We start from the raw sequence: 20,583 nt of genomic DNA on the forward strand, positions 1-20,583 counted from the left end.
TCTGGAACCACCTCTCAGGTAGTTGAAAGCAGCTATCAAATCCCCCCTCATTCTTCTCTTCCGCAGACTAAGCAATCCCAGTTCCCTCAGCCTCTCCTCATAAGTCATGTGTTCCAGACCCCTAATCATTTTTGTTGCCCTTCGCTGGACTCTCTCCAATTTATCCACGCCCTTCTTGTAGTGTGGGGCCCAAAACTGGACACAGTACTCCAGATGAGGCCTCACCAATGTCGAATAGAGGGGAACGATGACGATCTGCTCGCTATGCCCCTACTTATACATCCCAAAATGCCATTGGCCTTCTTGGCAACAAGGGCACACTGCTGACTCATATCCAGCTTCTCATCCACTGTCACCCCTAGGTCCTTTTCCGCAGAACTGCTGCCTAGCCATTCGGTCCCTAGTCTGTAGCTGTGCATTGGGTTCTTCCATCCTAAGTGCAGGACCCTGCACTTATCCTTATTGAACCGCATCAGGTTTCTTTTGGCCCAATCCTCCAATTTGTCTAGGTCCCTCTGTATCCTATCCCTGCCCTCCAGCGTATCTACCACTCCTCCCAGTTTAGTATCATCTGCAAATTTGCTGAGAGTGCAATCCACACCATCCTCCAGATCATTTATGAAGATATTGAACAAAACCGGCCCCAGGACTGACCCCTGGGGCACTCCACTTGACACCAGCTGCCAACTAGACATGGAGCCATTGATCACTACCCGTTGAGCCCGACAATCTAGCCAACTTTCTACCCACCTTATAGTGCATTCATCCAGCCCATACTTCTTTAACTTGCTGACAAGAATACTGTGGGAGACCGTGTCAAAAGCTTTTCGGGGGGAGACGTTTCTAAGTGGGCACTTACCCTGTTATTTTTTTTTCGACACTTTGGTGGTGGCAGCATAAGGTCCAGGGACAGAAGGTAAAACAGTTTGTACTTGGGGAAGTTTTAACCTAAGCTGGTAAAAATAAGCTTAGGGGTCTTTCACGAAGGTCCCCGCATCTGTACGCTAGAGTTCAGAGTGGGGAAGGAACCTTGACCGTTTCCAACTGAAATGTCTCCATCAACAGACATTAAGATGGAGTACATGAGTACATATCAGTAATTAAAGGATAAATATATTACAAGGATGTTGAAATTTTCCCACAATACACACAGGATATTCACCATTAAAGTTAAAGAAAATCCAAACATCTTATGAGAAATGATGTTATTCTAGCCAAGCAACCTTAACTCTGCCCTGTAGTGACACCAGAAAGTGGGGAAAATGAAAAAAAAAAATACAAAGGGTTTTTAAAAAAACAAAGACTAAAATGCTTTAATTGTAATTGAACATTGTTTGCCTTCATTTAATTATTTTTCTTTAAGGGAAAAGTTTTCTGTTCAGGAATTTCCTTAGTGCTGTTTTCACCTCCTTATTTCTCAGGGTGTAGATCAGGGGGTTCAGAACTGGGGTGACGATGCTATACATGAGGATGGGTATCATGTCTCTTTCAGAGAGGGAACCTGGAGAGGCAATCATGTAATTACCAAGGACCGGCATATAGAATAGATACCATGGGGAGGTGAGAGGCACAGGTGGAAAAGGCCTTTCTCCTGCATTCCTGACCTTCAGGACGAGGAAGGAAATGATATAGAGGTAGGAGAGAAGTGTGAGGATGAATGGACTCAGCGCGATGCTCCCAGTGACGAAGTTGAGCAGTGTCAAGTTGAGGCGGGTGCTGCTGCTGCAGGCCAGGCTCAGCAGGGGCTTGATATTACAGAAGAAGTGGTGGATTTCATTGAGGCCACAGAAATGCACAAATCCTGAAATGTCATGACCGTGTGCATCAGCACATGAAGGAAGCCAGTGGCCCAGGTGGCTGCTGCCAGGAGCAGGCAGGCCTGTGGGCTCATGACCAGCCTGTAGTGCAGCGGGTTGCAGATGGCCAAGTAGTGATCATATGCTATGACGGGCAGCAGCAAAGCCTCACTGCTGCCCAGGAAGTGGAAGAAGTGGAGCTGGGCCAGGCATCTGGCAAATGAGATGGTCTGGTGCCCCGAGAGGAAGACGGTCAGCATCTTGGTCACAGTGACTGTGCTGTAGAAGATGTCCAGGTGGGAGAGGTGGCCCAGGAAGAAGTACATGGGAGTGCGGAGCCGGGGCTCAGCCAGCACCACAGCTATGATGGCCCTTTTGCCAAGCAGGCTGGTCATGTAGAGCATTCCTGATGTAATGGGACTGGATGGAATCAAACATTTAGGGGTGGTGTTTTCTGGCTGCATCTATAAAGGCCTTCTGTACCCAGTCAGAGTAGTACAAAAAAGAAGAATGATAGAGCTCTGCATTTCTTCATGACTCTGAGAGAGAGTGGGGAGTGTATGAACACAGAGAGACAACAAGCTCTCCTGATATGATGATCCACAAGGAGAGGTTTCCCTGTTTGGATGGAGGTTGGGATTTTAAAGCAACCTAAGGGGGTTAGACACCCAAATGCCACTGAAAGTTAATGTGAGTCGGACACTTAACTCTGATAGGCTGGTTTGAAAATCCTGTCCTCACAGGGGAGAAGGCAGGAGCTTCCACTGGATTTTTAACATGGGGCTGCTTTTTCCATTCCACCATGGCTCAGGAAGAAATAGGGTCTATCTCCAGCACAACACTACTGAGTGAAAATCACCATTGAAAATCAGGCAGATGCCTAAATAAGGATTTAGGGTTAGGAGTTAGGAGACCACATCCTATTGACCTGACATATGAGGTTGGCAGCTAACTCCCATAGGTTCTTTTGAAACTTCAGTCTAGAAGATTCTCTTTATCTTAGTGCTTGTATGCTACTGCCCATCACTGGCTCCTGTAATTGAAAATCTTGGCACTGTAACCTACTCCCTGAAGTCAATCAGATTGTTTGTCCAACAGACTGTATTGCATTAGTCTACACTATTATGGTAACCACTTTTAAAAAATTATAATGTATTTTGTCTAAAGTATGCCTTGTGAGGTATCATTGGAAAAGTCATAATCTACTGAACATTACCGTCCTGTTGAAATATATGTATTATCATTGTATATGAAGTTATGAGATTTTGCTATAGGTTTGTTACTGAAACATGTTGCGAGTCTGGGAAATGCCCACAGACCAGCTCCTTGGAAATAACAATGGAACTTTGGACACAAGCCTTACATGTCAAGCCTCACGTATACATAGGGTGCTATTGTTGGCTGTGTGTGTGTGTTCTCTCTCCATGCTGCACTGGCTCTGGCCAGAGAGCCCGTACAGCAGGCTCCGATTGAACTGCCCAATAATACCAGAAGAGTTGCTTTGTAGCAAAGCCACCCAGACAGCTTTATTGCCAATGAAGAACGGTCTTAGCTTCTTGGATCAATATCTACAGTTACACTAGCACATGTATGCCCATGACAATGGACCAGCTTCTTGTCCACTGTAACCCCTAGGTCCTTTTCTGCAGAACTGCTGCCTAGACACTCGGTTCCTAGTCTGTAGCAGTGCATGGGATTCTTCCATCCTAAGTGCAGCACTCTGCACTTGTCCTTGTCGAACCTCATCAGATTTCTTTTGGCCCAATCCTCTAATTTGTCTAGGGCCCTCTGTATCCTATCCCTACCCTCCAGAGTATCTACCTCTCCTCCCAGTTTACTGTCATCTGAAAACTTACTGAGAGTGCAACCCACACCATCCTGCAGATCATTAATGAAGATAATGAACAAAACTGGCCTCAGGACCGACTCTTGGGGCACTCCACTTGATACCGGCTGCCAACTAGACATGGAGCCATTGATCACTACCCGTTGAGCCCGACAATCTAGCCAACTTTCTACCCACCTTATAGTGCATTCATCCAGCCCATACTTCTTTAACTTGCTGACAAGAATACTGTGGGAGACCGTGTCAAAAGCTTTTCGGGGGGAGACGTTTCTAAGTGGGCACTTACCCTGTCTACGTTTCCATGGAACACTTTGATTCTGCCAATTCAGAAGTTTCAATGCAAAACCGTTCTCTGTAAATTTTTTCAACTGGTTCTGCTCACCACGCCAAACCCAGAAAGTTTCCTTTTGTTGCTTGTGAACAAAAATGTTCCACAAAAAAATTCAGCAAAAATGATTTTATGTTTTGTTAGGTTTTGCCCAATTTGTTCCATGGGGGGAGGGGAAACAAAAAAAACCCTTTCAACCAGCTCTAATAAATTTCACCCCCAGGCACATAAAGTGATGCAGAGGATCAGAGCTTGAGGGTTGGGATATAAAATGGGTTCTAAGAGTGTTAGGTGCCTAAATCCTTAAAACACAATACATTCCAGGTGCCTAATTCTCTAAGTCCCCTTTGTAAACACCAATCTAAGCATGTACCATTTTATTATTCAACAATTCCAATTTCTGAAACTCTTGGAGTTTATGACGGAGTGCTGGGTCTATTCCTCTGCACAGCAAAGCAATTGGAAGAAATCACACAGGAAACAGCTGGGTCCCAAATACTAAATATTTACACAAACATGCACAAGGCCCACATGCACTGCTGCTCTAATTGGATTCTGGTGGCTTATGAAACATAGAACATGGTTACTGCAATGACAGGGCTTGCAAATTATTTAAGGGGATACTATCTAATTCCCATACACTGCACTGCTATAAACTGAGTACATTATATCGAGGGTTGTCAGAATTCATTTTTTTATTGATGCTATATATTTATCAATGATATCAATGTTATTTAAAGCATTTTCCCATTTGTCTTGATTTATTTTTGTACATTTGCACAAAATTATGGGTTTTAAGCATTTTCCCTATTTTTAATCCATTTAAATGTTCACTGTTGCAGGAAATGGGGAGGCGGGGAGGAGGGGTCAGGCAAAAGGATGTGTCAGAAAATTATTTAATGACAGCAGATGCTGAGATTCAAAAAGTTACAGCTTTATACACCATCAAAACACAACTTGTTGACATCATATCAAAATATGCAAAGTAAATATCCTCAAATCAGACTCCAGCTGCATTTTCCTTACTTGGCCAATCAGTAAATTTCAGTTATTATCGATGGAAATGTTTTTCCTTGATTTATGTGTGTATGGTGAAATTGGGATTTACTGACATTTAGGGATAAAAATCTAATTCTTCCAAGCCCACTTATAGCCCAGTTTTCAGCCTCCAATCTAAGTATGTGACGAAAGACAAAAGATGGAGGCAGACAAACAGCACAAGAATACAATGTGGCAATAGTGCAATAATGCAATCACTCCTGTAAACGTTTGCAAATCTGTTGTTATTCTTTTCACTTTCCAGTCAGAGCCAGTCTACACAATAATATTTACCTCCATCTCTCTTGGGAAGGCTGGGGTAGTTTGCTGATATGGAAGGGACTCTCAGGTGGTTCAAAGTGTTCTGGCCCAGAGGAACCATCAGAACAAAGCAAATTGATCTTCTCTGGGGAGAACAGATGTCTGTTCAGAGCGGGATGATGATAAAAGGGCTTCTTGTTACAGACTCATCAAGCGTTTCCGAACAATGTGAGCTCGCTCCCCGATTCCTGTCCAAACAGGCTGAAGTCCCTGATACTTTCCCAGTGGTTTGATGTTTTGTTTGTTTGCTTTGTTTTCAGTCATGGTTATAATATGTCAGCTTGAAGGACGATTGCACCCAAACAGGTATGATCTAAAAGTTCAGTCTTTGGAATTTACAAATGCAAATATGTGAGGTGGCACTGCTTCCTGAAATTGGTGACTGACTGACTTGCTTGCTTGCTTTCTACATGACATCAAAGATAAAACAAGTTGAGCTGGAGACATAGAAGGTACAGTGCAGAGGATGATAAAGACACAGGAAATATGTTAGGGCTTGTCAGACTGACAGACGTCTCTCCAGAGGTGGCTATGGTGGAGTTTTCCAAAGGAATCTAAAACAGATAGGTGCCCAACTCTCAGTGCATTTCACTGGGGTTTGAGCACCTATCTCCCTTTGGAAATCCCAGCCTAAGGGCTTCAGTGAGGTTAGTGCAGTTTATACAATTAAAGGTGTCTTTATGAAGCATTTTGATATGTGCAATAACATTCAGATTTTTCAAATGAACTTAAAAGCACTAGGCACCTAAATCCCTTTGACATTGAATTGGAGTTGGGAGCACAACTCCTTTAGGTTCCTATAATAAAACAATTATATTATTATTAATAATAATTAATACCAGGTTAACTTTCAGGGCCCTCTTATGCTGTGGAAGGTACAAATAAATAAAAAGGGATGCCACAAGGGGCTTACAAATCGAAGTAAGAAAATTATCTGGGCAAATGACAGTATTACCTTAATGCCCAACCTAGCCCCCACAGTGATAAGGGCAGTAGATGGTCTGTAATAGAATAGGATGTTCTATCTAATTTAGTTCTTTATAGTGCCACCCATCACCCTAGTAATTGAGCACCCTCCATTTAAAATCAGTACCCATAGCTAAGTCCCCTCTGGACTTCATGGGATCTCTGATATATCTCCTTTTCCAGAGTCAGAGCTGGGCTTGGGCTAAATTGTTTGTTTTGTTTTCTCTGGATATTTTTAGAGTTTATTAATTTCTTCTTCTTCTTTTCTTTTCTTTTATTTTGCTCCTCCTCCTCTTCCTCTTCCTCTTCCTCTCTCTCTCTCTCTCTCTCTCCCACACACACACACTTACTTTGGGGAGGTTTTAAAGAGAGAAGGAGATTTCAGCATTGTGAAAACCATTTTGATGGTGGAAAGGCTATTTGAAGGGAATGATATTGCAGCATTTCCTACAGGCAGTCACACTCTGGCTTCAGCGGATCTCCTCGGGAAGGTTGTTGAGTAACGATAGTCCTACCCCATTTTTGTATAGCACTTTTCATCAGTAGGTCTCAAGCAGTTCTCAAAGAGTCACAAAGTTTAAGGCCAGAAGGGACCACCAGGCCATCCAGTCCGACCCTCTGTAGATCACAGAACACCAGCACCACCCAGCATCTGCACGCTAAACCCCAAAATGAAAATTAGACCAAAATGTTACAGCCCACAGGACACTAGATGGTTATGTGCCACAGGCAAAGAATAGTAGGGACCAAAGTTCACCAGTGCCTGAGGCCCCGACAAAGACAGGGCAATGATTAAGTGAGATGTACTGTATATCGTTATCGCCATTATACAGACAGGGAAACTGAGGCACCAGGCAGGGATGTGATTTGCCCAAAGTCAACCAACGGGCTAATAGCATAGCTGGGAATAGAACCCAGGGCTCTTAAGTCCTACTCCCACCACTGGGACTGATTGCTGTAATTAGCAAGACCTGCTGTTAAGTGATGGGGTGGGCAGGGAATCACAATCAGACCCCACAGCAGTCCTGACCTACATCATGGAGAGGCCAGCTCAGCATGCATAGGTAAAAGCACATTTGTCATGTAACCTCCTGGCCAGCCTGTGTGTTATGTGGCCCGCAGAGAGTGTTTGGTGCAACTTTGGACTTGAGCCGCAGAGGTTTGCAGCTCTTAACTCGGCAGGCATCCAGTTCAACCCTCTTGTCATGCCCGAGACGGGGGTCAGTCATGCTAGCTCTTTGTCATGGATTCCAGGAAGGGGAGCTTATATCAGGCATTCAGTCACCAAAGAGAAATCTGTTCCTGTGAAGCAGGATGTGTGGGGTGCTCATAACATTATCAGAATCCCCCCAACCCCCGGGGAATTATTCTTTTCTGGGCTGAGGTAATAACCACAGACCAGGGAAGTTTGACCTTCCTCACCATGACTCCTGAGGTGCACCTCCCTCCTTTGTTTGAGCAGTGTCGTCTCACTCTCTCAGATCCTCCATTTCTGGTCCTCTCACTGCTTTGCCGCTCAGCAGAGAGGCAGGTGAGCTTTATGTGTGTTCTATGACCAAGACTTGGACCTCATTATGGTAGGCAATGTACTTACACCTAGCACAAGCCAGCCCCTACATTGAAGAACAGTTTAAAAAGACAAGACAAAAAAAAAAGGTAAGAGGGGAAACTGAGGCATGGGGAGGGGCAGTAACTAGCCCACAATCACACAGCTGGTCAGTGGCAGAGATGAAAAGAGAACCCAGCTTTTTGATTAAAAGTCCAGTAATGAATATCAAATCGACTTAATGACCTGCATCATATGGATTCCATGGTCCGGATGGACACTGGAATCCAAACTCTCAGGAGGAGGTGTTTTTTTCAGTGGCTATGGATGAGTAGCAAGGCACAGCTTTACCACAGAGCCTTCCCCCAGGAATGACACCAGAGAGAGAGAGAGAGAGAGAGAGAGAGAGAGAGAATACTCAGAAGCGTACAATCTTCAAATCCATCTACGGGAATTAGCCAAACAGCTCTCACTGAATGTCAATAACTGAACATTGGAATATAAGAGCAACAATACTGGGTCAGACCAAAGGTCCATCTAGCCCAGCATCTTCTGACAGTGGTCAATGTCAGGTACTTCAGAGGGAATGAACGCAATAGGTAATCATCAAGTGATCCACCCCTGTTGCCCATTCCCAACTTCTGGCAAAAAGAGGCAAGGGACACCATCCCTGCCCATCCTGGCTAATAACCATTGATGGACTTATTCCCCATGAATTTCTCTAGTTCTTTTTTGAACCCTGTTATAGTCTTGGCCTTCACAGCATCTTCTGGCAAGGAGTTCCACAGGTTGACTGTGTGTTGTAGGAAGGAATACTTTTTGTTTGTTTTAAACCTGCTGCCTATTAATTTCATTTGGTGACTCCTGGTTCTTGTGTTATGAGAAAGAATAAATAACACTTCCTTATTTATTTTCTCCACACCAGTCATGATTTTATAGATCTGTATCATATCACCCCTTAGTTGTCTCTTTTGCAAGCTGAAAAGTCCCAGTCTTATTCTCTCCTCATATGGAAGCTGTTCCATCCCCCTAATCATTTTTGTTGCTCTTTTCTGAACCTTTTCCAATTCCAAAATATCTTTTTTGAGATTGGGCAACCACATCTGCATGCAGTATTCAAGATGTGGGTGCACCCTGGATTTATATGGAGGCAATATGAAATGTTCTATCTTATTATCTATCCCTTTCCTTATGATTACCAACATTCTGTTCAGTTTTTTTGACTGCCGCTGCACATTGAGTGGATGTTTTCAGAGAACTATCCACAATGACTCCGAGATCTCTCCTTTGAGTGGTAACAGCTAATTTAGATCCCATTATTTTGAATGTATAGTTGGGATTCCAATGTGCATTACTTTGCATTTGTCAACACTGAACTGCCCTAGATGTTTTGGAAAATCCCAGCCTCAAGAAACAGGTCCCTTAACCTGCTTTGGGGAAGTGAGGGCAGAAAATATTTTTTTGATTTGACATCTATGCCTTTGAATTGTGTCCGATACATAAACAGCCTGGTGATGAAGACCTTTTTAAACACCATAGATGGATGCTTAGTTGGATGAATATGTATGGCAGTATATGGATACATGAGACAGATGGCTACATGGAAGTGTATGTATCACAATAGATAGATTGACAAGGAGCATTAGGTAATATCTTTTATTGGACCAACCTCTCTTTGAGGATGAGGCCAGCTATACAGTGATCTATGAGTCCTCATTCTCAGAGGTAACCTGCACAACGCTTTCAAAAGATGAGCCTGGGAGTGTAAATTGATAACTCTGCTAGACATTAAAAATCCTGCACTGAACAGAGGCACTGAATTTATGGCTTATTACAACAATCTGTAACCCACTAACAATCCCCCCACCCCCAGCTGTCTTCCTTTTCCCTTTCTCTCCTGTTGCCTCAATGACTGGTGGGGTGTTAATTGGCCACTTCACTTTGAAAGGTCCCTTGAAATATTTGTTAACTATTTATGCTAAACTAACATTTCCACCTTGTATTTAGCTGGGACACTCTGAGTACCTTTCCCAAACCCAAAGAAGAGCTCTGTGTCAGCTCGAAGGCTTGTCTCTCTCCAACAGAAGTTGGTCCAATAAAAGATATTACCTTACCCACCTTGTCTCTCTAATATCCTGGGACCACCTGGCCATAGCAACACTGCACATGATAGATAGATAGATAGATAGACAGATCTGCAAAGTGGATCTGACACTGAGATGCAGGGAGTTTCAGGGCTCATGTTACCCAGGGAGCAAATCTGCTCAAAGAAATGTTAGTAAAACTGTTGAAATGTCCAGAGCTGCAAAGAGGGATAGGATGTCAACTTTTCTTTAATTTAAAAAAGAAATGGGCATCCGAATACCTAAGGCCCGTTGAGAACCTTAGCCTCTGGTTCATATGCCTCCTTTTTTTCTCTTTGTTTCCCGCCCCCACTGCGATGGAGAACAGGACGGAGGTGAGCGAATTCATCCTCATGGGCCTGACCAAACTCCAGGGGTTGGAGCACTTTCTCTTTGCACTCTTCCTGCTTCTCTATGTGGCCAGCCTGCTGGGTAATGGGGCCATGGTAGTCATGGCACTGATGGAGCCCCGGCTTCACACCCCCATGTACTTTTTCCTAGGGAATCTATCCTGCCTGGACATCTGCTATTCCACAGTCACTGTGCCCAAGATGCTGTCTGGTTTCCTCTCGGGATGCCAAACCATCTCCTTCGCCGGCTGCCTGGCCCAGCTCCACTTCTTCCACTTCCTGGGCAGCAGCGAGGCTGTGCTGCTGGCCATCATGGCCTATGACCGCTACGTGGCCATCTGCAACCCACTGCGCTACAGGCTGGTCATGAGCCCACGGGCCTGCCTGGTCCTGGCAACAGCCAGTTGGGTCACTGGCTTTCTGCATGCACTAATGCACACAGTCATGACCTCCCGGCTGTGCTTCTGTGGTCCCAGCCGTGTCCCCCACTTTTTCTGTGACATCAAGCCCCTGCTGACCTTAGCCTGCGGCAGCACCCACCTCAACCTGAGCCTTCTCAACATCATCACTGGGGGCATTGTAGTCATCCCCTTTACCCTCACCCTCCTCTCCTACCTTTACATCATCTCCTTCCTGCTCCTGAAGGTCCAGTCGTGGGAAAGCAGGAGAAAGGCCTTTTCCACATGCGCCTCCCACCTCACTGTGGTGTCTCTATTCTATGGGGCAGCCATCTTGACCTATGTGCCCCCCTCCTCCGGGGAATCCCCTAAATGGGACATGATGATTGTTCTCCTCTACAGTGTGGTCACTCCTGTCCTTAACCCCATGATCTACACCCTGAGGAACAAGGAGGTGCAGTCTGCCCTGAGGAAAAACCTGCACAGAAAACTTTTCCCAGACAGGATATGAATAAAGGGAATGTTTTTTCTCTTTCTCTGCTCTTCATGAGGACTGTGGGAGCTGGGAATATGGTCCAGGCATCACTGGGTGGTGAGTAATATAGGGAAGGGACCGCAGGGCCGTAGGCACTGGAGTGCATAGCGAAGGGACCATTTCATCTTTGTACATGAGACGCTAGGGATTGTAGTGCAGGAACCATTGTGCACCAGCAATGTGAATATTGTGCATTGGTCAATACAATCCAGGGTCCATTGTCCACTGGATGCAGGGAATAGAGCATAGGGACTAATGGGGGGAAATAGAATGTAGGGACAAAGCAATGGTCAGTCAAGGACCTGGATGACTCTCTGTTTCTTTCTGCAGCCTGAGGAACAGGTAAGATTAAATTTCTCCAGCTCTCTCTAGGACCCTTGTCCACCTCTTTCCACCCTCTCTCCACTCTCATTTGATGCCCTGCACTGAGTCCTTGAGGAAGGAAACAGAGAAGCTTTCTGTGCTTGTGCTATGCTCTTAGGGACTACTACATCCAGGGGGTATGCCAGCACAGGACTTGCAGTAAGTTTTCACTGGTGCTGACTGGAATACAAGAATTTCATTTGGAAAAAAAATCAAAGTTTTGACATTTGCTTTCATTCCTCATTAGAACAAAATGCAGATTTTTAAACATTTTCTCACCAGAGAGAGAGAGAGAGATCCCAGAAATAATAATGGAAAAACTAATATTGGATTCAACTGATAAACAACTGAATGATGGATATAATTACTGCCCATCATGTGGCTTTATGCAAAATAGATTTTGTCGAACATGATTTAATTCTTTGAAGAGATTAGAAGTTTGGTTGGTAAAGGTACTGCATAAATGTAACATATTTGGTAATGCATTTAACTTAGTATGACACAGTATTGTGATTTAAAATGAGCACTATATAATATAAATAAAGCACACGTATTTTTTAAAAAAACTGGCTTGCTGATAGATCTCAAAAATTAGTTGCTGGTGTGAATTATCATGGAATGAGGGTGTTTTAAGTGGGGTTCTGTGTTGATCAATACTACCCCAATGCTATTCAACATTTGTACCAATGAGCTGGAATTCAATATGAAATCTCTGCTGATCCATGAACTGTGGATGAGACAAAGGTTGGTGAAGTGGTGTGAGCCAGACCCATTGAAACAAAATGTATTTTATCACAGCCAAAGGCAAAGCTTTACATCTAGGAACAAGGAATTCAGGACAGACCTACAGAATGGGAGACTGAATCCTGCAAAGCAGTATCCTACCTACAAGCAAAATGCTGAAAAGGATCTAGGAGTCAGAGTGCACAAACAACTCAGCATAAGCTCCTAGTGTCATGCTGTGGCAAAAAAGGCTAATGTGATCCTTGGATGTATAAACAGGAGAGTATTAAGTAGGAGCAGAGAGCTGATTTTACCTCTGTATTCCGCATGGGTCAGACTGATTCTGGAATATGGCATAGAGTTCTCTTGCCATAAATTTTAAAAGGATGTTGAAAAATTAGGGAGGATGCACAAAAGAGACTGGAGGTCTAGAGAATATGCCTATAAAAGTTCGTTTGGTTTAGCTTATCAAAAAGAAGATTGAGAGGTGATTTGAGTACCATTTATAAGTACCTTCATGGGGAGAAAACAGGATAGTAAAAGATGAGAAAGGCAAAACAAGAACCAATGGCTGGAAGGTGAAGCCAGACAAATTCAGATTATAAATAAGGCACAGATTTTAACAGTGATGGTGATTAACCATTAGAACAAACTACCAAGGGAAATGTTGGATTCTCCATCTCTTGATGGCTTCAGATCATTCCTGGATGCGTTGCTGGAAGATATGTCTTGGACAAAAGCACAAGTTATTCTTAATCAATTAAAAGTTATTAGGCTCATTAGCCAGGGTCAGACCCATACTGCTTATGCAATTGTCACAACTGTTACAAACTAGCTGACCAAACCTGGTTTGAAATGGGAGTTTTTCTTCTCCTAGGTGCACTGCTAGCCACAGATGATGAGACCACCTACCCGATAGGGGCACAAGGAGACAAAATGACTTGCCCATGGTCATGCAGAAACAGGAAGAGAACCCAGCTGTTCTGAGCCACAATCTTGTTTCCTCTCCACTCTACTGTACCACAGCACCCCCCTCTGAAATGTATTTATTTTACATTCTTTTCTAATTTCAGTGGCTATTAATCTTGGTCCAGACCTTGAGCTGCTGCAAGCTAATGTAGCTTCAGGCTGGGATTTTCAAAGGAGCTTAAAGAATCCAATCAAATATTTGCACCTAATTCCCTCTTTTGAAAATCCCATCCCTATAGACTTGTGAAAGATCAAACAGTGACTTTGTACCAGAGCCACAAGGTGAAAGGAGAAAACTTTGCCCAGTGCTTTATCCCCCAAGCCAGTCTTCTTTCTAGACAGATACATATGTGGTCTCATCTTTTAAAAATGCAACACGTTAGAATAAATGGCAGTTAAGTGTCTGGACATATATGAAAATCCACCTAGACACTCACCCTCATCTTTAATAATTTGGCACTTAGGAATCTAATCACTTTCAAAATCATTGAGACTTAGGAATTGAAGCTGTTTAAATACTTTAGAAATATCCTGGCACTTTAGAAATGCAAATTTAAGCGGATTACAATTATTGAGAGCTAGCCACTGAGGCATATTTTAAAACACACTTAGACACCTGTATGCATCTTTAGGAATTTTAAAATTCTGGCCTGTGGGAATCTAAGTAACTTTGTAAGTCATTAGGATTTATGAAGTTAAGGGTATGCCTACACAGTGATAAAATGCTTCGCCGGGTCTCAGAGTCAGGACTCCAGCCTGAGTCCTAATGTCCAAACTGCAATTTTATACCCCTGCAGCCCATGTTACACAAACATGAGTCAGCTGACCCAGGCCAGCTGCTGGCCTTTCGTTGCAGTGCGGCCATAGCCTAACTCACTTAGGTGCTTTTGAAAGATCGTGGCTCTTTCCAAATCCAGAATGAAATAGCAGTGTCTCATCCTATCTTTATTATTTTTTCACCTAAGATTGAAATGATCTTTAGGATAAAGAGATGTTTCACCAGAAATCATCCATGTCAATTAATTATTTTGTTCCAACATTCAGGAATCCATTTAGGATCATTCACATCACTAAACACTACATAACACATATAACAAACAAAAATTATGAAGGCCTGTTCAATCATACCAAATATAAAATTGTATAGGAAGCCCTGACACCAAGGTGAGAGACAAAATATTTTAACAACCAGAAACCACCCAAAGGCATCCCAGACCAGTGTGATGTAAAATGTAGCATTTTTCCTGCTTAGAGAAGAGAAGGAGATGAAAAGTAGCTAAAATCTTGAATTCCACTGTGTGGAATGTGGCGCACATGAGACTTACGATTCCAGTTGGGGTAGTAGTAAGTGTCAACTCTAATCAACAAGGAATGTAGCCATCCCAAAACTTTGCATGTCTTCATGTTCCCCAAGGAAACTCCCATTAGCATGAGTTAGGGACAACCTAAATGCTAACTGCCTTCCTAGTTGTGACGGGGGTCACAGGGGAGCCAACTGAGGTCACTCAGTTAGGATGAATTGCAAATAATGGGGTAGACAATCCTCAAAGCTGGTGGATATTCCAACACTCAGATTTACCAAGCCAGCAGAAAACAGCTTTTAGAATACCTTACTGGTTATCCAGAAGCCAACAACACAGTTTCCTTAACGTATCCCAGCCTCAGGCCTCCACCCAGAAACTGAAGTAAAATATGATGAGGATTACTGAAAATCTTTTTCATCATATAAAAAAGTTCTACGAAACCCAAAGGATCAGAAACATGACCTCCCAGGTTAATGTATGTTCCAGATCTTACCCAAATACACGCTTACAGCCAATTCTTATTAACTAAACTAAAATGTATTAAAAAATAAAAGTTAGCTAGAGAGCATTGGCAAAAAGATCAGTATACATACAGATATGATTATAATTCTTGAGGTCAGATTCATAGCAGAGATGGTGAGGTTTGTAGTCACAAACCATTATTTCAGAAACAGTTCATTGGTTATAGTCCAATGTTTACATTCAGGGTGATTCAGTCAGGACTGGGATCTCAGTCCTTATGGCTTAGGCTTTCCCTGCATGAAGCGTCAAGCAGATCTGAGATAAAAAAGGATTGGGACCCAAACATCTTTATACAGTTTCAGTCCTTCTTGTGACGGCTAGGAGTCCTTTGCGAACAATAGGCACTCATGGGCGTTTTGAAGAGGACCCATTTCCTAAGCATCCCTGGTAATTATCCACACAGATTAACATAAGGCTATTGTCTGTTTTTCCACCATTCACAGATGATTTGATATACATACCAAAGACATATGAATACAGTGATATCCTATGTTTACAGTTCATATAACTGTTACAATGTCCTTTTGATCTTAGAATTAACAGAATACAGCATAAACAGGGACTGTTTGATTACATTGTTGACCTTTAACAATATATATGTAAATACACAAAAACACAAACATTTTCTACCCACATGTCTTTAACAGCTGAATTTCAGTTATTTATCCTGCAGGATGCTTTACCCTTCCAGGTCATGCATCACACGAGATATGACAGATTGATTCATTCCCATATCAGTCACTCTTCCTGAATTGCTGAGAGCTCCATACATTTATTGAAGACTTTTCCCAGGGCTTCCTTGACACCAGTCAAATAAAAGATTCAATACAAGACACCGAGAGAGGGTCTGCGGGGATGCAACCATCCCTCAGACTCAGAAGTGGGATCTGTAAGAGCTTAAACTATGGCTAGAGGATTGAAGGTTAGGTGAGACAAGAAGCATATGGGACTCTTTTTTCTTTTAACCCATTTTCCTCAATGCTGTGTTTCCTTAGGCAAATAAATCCCACTCTGTTCTTAAGAAACTGTTCCTGTTTCAGTGCAAACTCTCTGTCACATGCTCAGGGAGGAAAATCTATAGCAGGACCAGACTAGAGTTAGACCTGCTGCGGTAACACAACTGAAAATAAAAAGGTGGTAAACTGGAGATTAGAAGAATGGTTGGACCTCAGAATCTCACCCAAGAGAAGTGAAAGCATAGGCTTGTCACTTGAAAGGGGTGGGCTCAGGGTAGTGGACAATGGTTCAAGAACGTATAGCATACCCATGGACCATGAGAGCAAATCCTCCAGAATGGCTGCCAGTCTTGATTTTGAAGACGTCAGGAGGTTTATAATCCACAACTTTCCTCGGCACTTTGTTCCAATGGTTAGCCACCTTCCCCATTCATAATGTGTGCCTTATTCCTCAAATGATTTTTTCTGGTTCTTGTTTTCACTTTTTCTGCTGTATTAAAGAGCCCTTTAGCCCCTTGTATTTTCTTCCCATGAAGGTGCTCATCATCTGTAAGCATGTCACCTCTCAATCTTCTTTCTGATAAGTAATGCAGTTTCAGTTCCTTCACTCTCACCTCACTCTGTGCCTAAGTGTCCACTGTAAAAGTTCCTTAGGAGCCTACATTTCAGCCTCTGCACACGGGCACTGCTGACTCTAGTTGTCCTGACACCTACTGCCTGCCTAAGCCCTAACACGATTCTCAAACTAGGGGAAGATATCTTGTCTTTGTGACTAATCCAGTAGGTGTGCTCAGAGCACTGCTACCTACACACAAAGTGGAGAAGGAAGAGGCTGACCTGCCTTTTAATAACATTTAGGCCAGCGGTGAGGGTACTCACCCTAGCGTGGGAGATCCTGATTCTATTCCCCTCTCTGACTGATGAAGAGAGGCTCCCCATATGTCAGTGGAGTACCTTAGCCACTGGACTAGATGATACCCTGAAGTGGTGTGCACTATGTCTAGCCAGGTCTCCTTCTGAAGTTCTTTCACTTTAATTAAATATTAAATGGTCCAGAAAAAGAAGTGAGAACCACTCTACGGTCTTCTGCTTAGGGTGCTCTCCTGAGAAGTGGCAGATCCCAAGAAGGCCAATGGCATTGCCAGCAGATTGAGGGACATGATTGTTCCCCTCTATCCGACATTGGTGAGGCCTCATCTGGAGTACTGTGTCCAGTTTTGGGCCCCACACTACAAGAAGGATGTGAAAAAAACTGGAAAACATCCAGCGGAGGGCAACAAAAATGATTAGCGGACTGGAACACATGACTTATGAGGAGAGGCTGAGGGAACTGGGGTTGTTTAGTCTGCGGAAGAGAAGAATGAGGGGGAATTTGATAGCCGCTTTTAACTACCTGAAAGGGGGTTCCAAAGAGGATGGATCTAGACTGTTCTCAGTGGTAGCAGATGACAGAACAAGGAGTAATGGTCTCAAGTTGCAGTGGGGGAGGTTTAATTTAGATATTAGGAAAAACTTTTTCACTAGGAGGGTAGTGAAGCACTGGAATGTGTTGCCTAGGGAGGTGGTGGAATCTCCTTCCTTTGAAGTTTTTAAGGTCAGGCTTGACAAAGCCCTGGCTGGGATGATTTAGTTGGGAATTGGTCTTGCTTTGAGCAGGGGGTTGGACTAGATGACCTCCTGAGGTCCCTTCCAACCCTGATATTCTATGATATTCTATGATCCCTGTTCAAATCCTTTTGCCTAGCTTTGCAGATATGGAAAATGAACCTGGATCTATTACATTACAGAGGGGTACCCTAACCATTCAGCTACTTGTGCTCAATCCCTTCCCCAGACATTTTGTATGGAGTTAGGCCGGTGCCCAACTCATTCTCATAAGCAGAGAGAGGCACCTCCCTGAAGCCCTGACATCTGGTATGCCTATACGTACAGTACTGCAGATATACTGATACAGCTGTGCCCTGTAGTGCCTCTGTTGAAGACACTCCATGCAGACAGCAGACAGCTCTCACATCGGCATTAAAAAAAACACCTCCACGAGCAGCAGAAGCTATGGAATATTCACATCCCTGAGCAACATAAGTTATGTCAACTGTGATGGGTTCAATCACAGAAACCTCCTTGTGAACTGCGATCTGATGTGCTGAGACTACCTCTGAGCCCATTGTCCCTGGCAGCTTGGGACTTCAGAATCCTGCCTTGTTGAGCCAGACATGCCAGTCTGCTCCAAAGACAGACCCAGGTCTGAACCACGTCCCTCACAAGTTTCAGACTTAACTGAAAATGGCTTAGAAAGTGCTCCTGTCTCTAGCCCCCAGATACCCAGTTCCAAATGGCGTCCAAACCCCAAATAAATCTGTTTTACTCGTATAAAGCTTATACAGGGTAAACTCATAAATTGTTTGCCCTCTATAACACTGATAGAGAGATATGCATAGCTGTTTGCTCCCCCAGGAATTAATTACTTACTTTGGGTCAATTAATAAGCAAAAAGTGATTTTATTAAGTATAAAAAGTAGGATTTAAGTGGTTCCAAGTAATAACAGACAGAACAAAGTAAATTACCAAGTAAAATAAAACCAAAACACGCAAGTCTAAGCCTAATACAGTCAGAAACTAAATGCAGGTAAATCTCACCCTCAGAGAGATTCCAATAAGCTTCTTTCACAGACTAGACTTCTTCCTAGTCTGGGTCCAACAATCACTCACACCCCTGTAGTTACTGTCCTTTGTTATAGTTTCTTTCAGGCATCTCTTTGGGGTGGAGAGGCTATCTTTTGAGCCAGCTGAAGACAAAATGGAGGGGTTTCCAGGGCCTTATATATTCTCTCTCTTGTGGGTGGACCCCCTTTGTTCTCCTGAGCAAGATCACAGCAATAATATGGAGTCTGTAGCCACCTGAGCAAGTCACATATCTATGGATGATTCAACATTTTGCAGGCCGACTCCATTGTTTACATGTTAATTTGAACATTCCCAGGAAAGCTCAGATGTGGATTGGCATCTCCCAAAGTCCATTGTTAGTTAAGTACTCCCAATTACTTGAATAACCCTTCACACTATGTTGACCAAATCTGCCTTATATGCTTCCTACAGGAAACACTTTAAATACAAGCATAGAGCCAACACTCATAACTTCAGATGTAAAAATGATACATGCATACAAATAGGATGAATATATTCAGTAGATCATAACCTTTGCAAAGATATGTTACATGGCATATCTAACATAAAAATTATTCCAGTTATGTCGTATGTACACTCATAAGCATACTTCATAAGCATTATGGGGTACAATGTCATACCAACATAGACTGTAGTGTAGACATAGCCTTAGGCACTGAATTTTCTGACAGGGTGGAATTTCAGTCATTTTGCTAGCTGAGGCAGATTCCTGCCTAGCATGCTGGCTTTTGTGAATTCTGTTCTCTCCCCATGCATTGTGTAGATGTGGATCCAATTGTTGTTCCAGGTATTTTGTAGGCATCTAAAAGTTAGGCATTGTGAAGATCTGTGCCACAACCCTTTTGTAGGTCCATGACATAAAAATATACATCCATCACTTACATACTTGTTCTGACCAATGCAGTTTCAGTCCAAAATTTTCAAAGCACTTCTCACAGGCATGTAAAGATCAATATTGCCATTTAAAGGTGGGGAAACTGAGACACTGGAAGGGGAAGAGATTTGCCCAACACCACACAACAGATCACTGCAAGAGGCAGGAATCAAACCCAGCACTCCTGACCTCAGCACATGTAGCATATTCATTGGACAATGCTGTGTGTTAATTGTGGGTATTAGGTGATATGAATAGCAACAACAAACCAATAGACACACATTTTAATCTTGAACAATGAAAAATACAGATATATGAGTATCTGAGAATTGAGGCAAATGCATAAGAAGGCTGATTCGCATTTACAATGCGGCCCCTTTATACCGTAAACAGAATCGTCTCCTATTTTAATGCCCCTTAAAACACCCAGAATGCTTTCAAGTGATCTGAGTGTAAATGAGAAACAGGCCCAACAGCATAGTTGACTACTCACTACATACATGCTGGTGTAGTAGTTATATGGCATTTTAATGTCAGGTTGACAGGTACTGTCAAGGTTCCTTCCCCACTCTGAACTGTAGGGTACAGATGTGGGGACCCGCATGAAAGACCCCCTAAGCTTATTCTTACCAGCTTAGGTTAAAAACTTCCCCAAGGTACAAACTTTGCCTTGTCCTTGAACAGTATACTGCCACCACCAAGCATTTTAAACAAAGAACAGGGAAAGAGCCCACTTGGAGATGTCTTCCCCCCAAAAATCCCCCCCCAAAACCCCCTTTCTTGGGGAGGCTTGAGAATAAACAAGATGAGCACAAACCAGCCTTGGATTTTTAAGACTGTTTTGGTTTTCAGATTTCTTGAGAAAAAGTCAAAACCAGATTGTTTCCTTGAAAATTTTCATTTAGTCAAAATCCAGCTTTCCATCACAAAAAAAGGTTGA

General features: G+C 43.1%; 1 protein-coding gene, 1 long non-coding RNA gene and 1 pseudogene across 2 annotated transcripts; 2 read left to right on the forward strand and 1 right to left on the reverse strand.

Moving 5' to 3' along the window:
- Positions 1-1,340: 1,340 nt before the first annotated feature.
- The window catches only part of LOC102944476, a 35,431-nt pseudogene continuing 16,188 nt past the window's right edge, over positions 1,341-20,583 (reverse strand).
- On the forward strand, positions 9,170-19,386 carry LOC122462660. The gene is made up of 3 exons (XR_006285354.1): positions 9,170-9,205; positions 13,074-13,078; positions 19,270-19,386. It is a non-coding gene; the product is annotated as an uncharacterized LOC122462660 (long non-coding RNA).
- Positions 10,282-11,223, forward strand: LOC102944251 (olfactory receptor 12D3). The gene has a single exon (XM_007070601.2). It carries the CDS (start codon positions 10,282-10,284, stop codon positions 11,221-11,223), a length of 942 nt encoding a protein of 313 aa, XP_007070663.2.

The sequence above is a fragment of the Chelonia mydas genome, chromosome 13, assembly GCF_015237465.2.
Source record: "Chelonia mydas isolate rCheMyd1 chromosome 13, rCheMyd1.pri.v2, whole genome shotgun sequence".
Classification (NCBI taxonomy): domain Eukaryota; kingdom Metazoa; phylum Chordata; order Testudines; family Cheloniidae; genus Chelonia; species Chelonia mydas.

Excerpts from the sequence above, each read along its gene's own strand:
- LOC102944251 (XM_007070601.2), top strand. The coding sequence starts at position 10,282 with ATGGAGAACAGGACGGAGGTGAGCGAATTCATCCTCATGGGCCTGACC.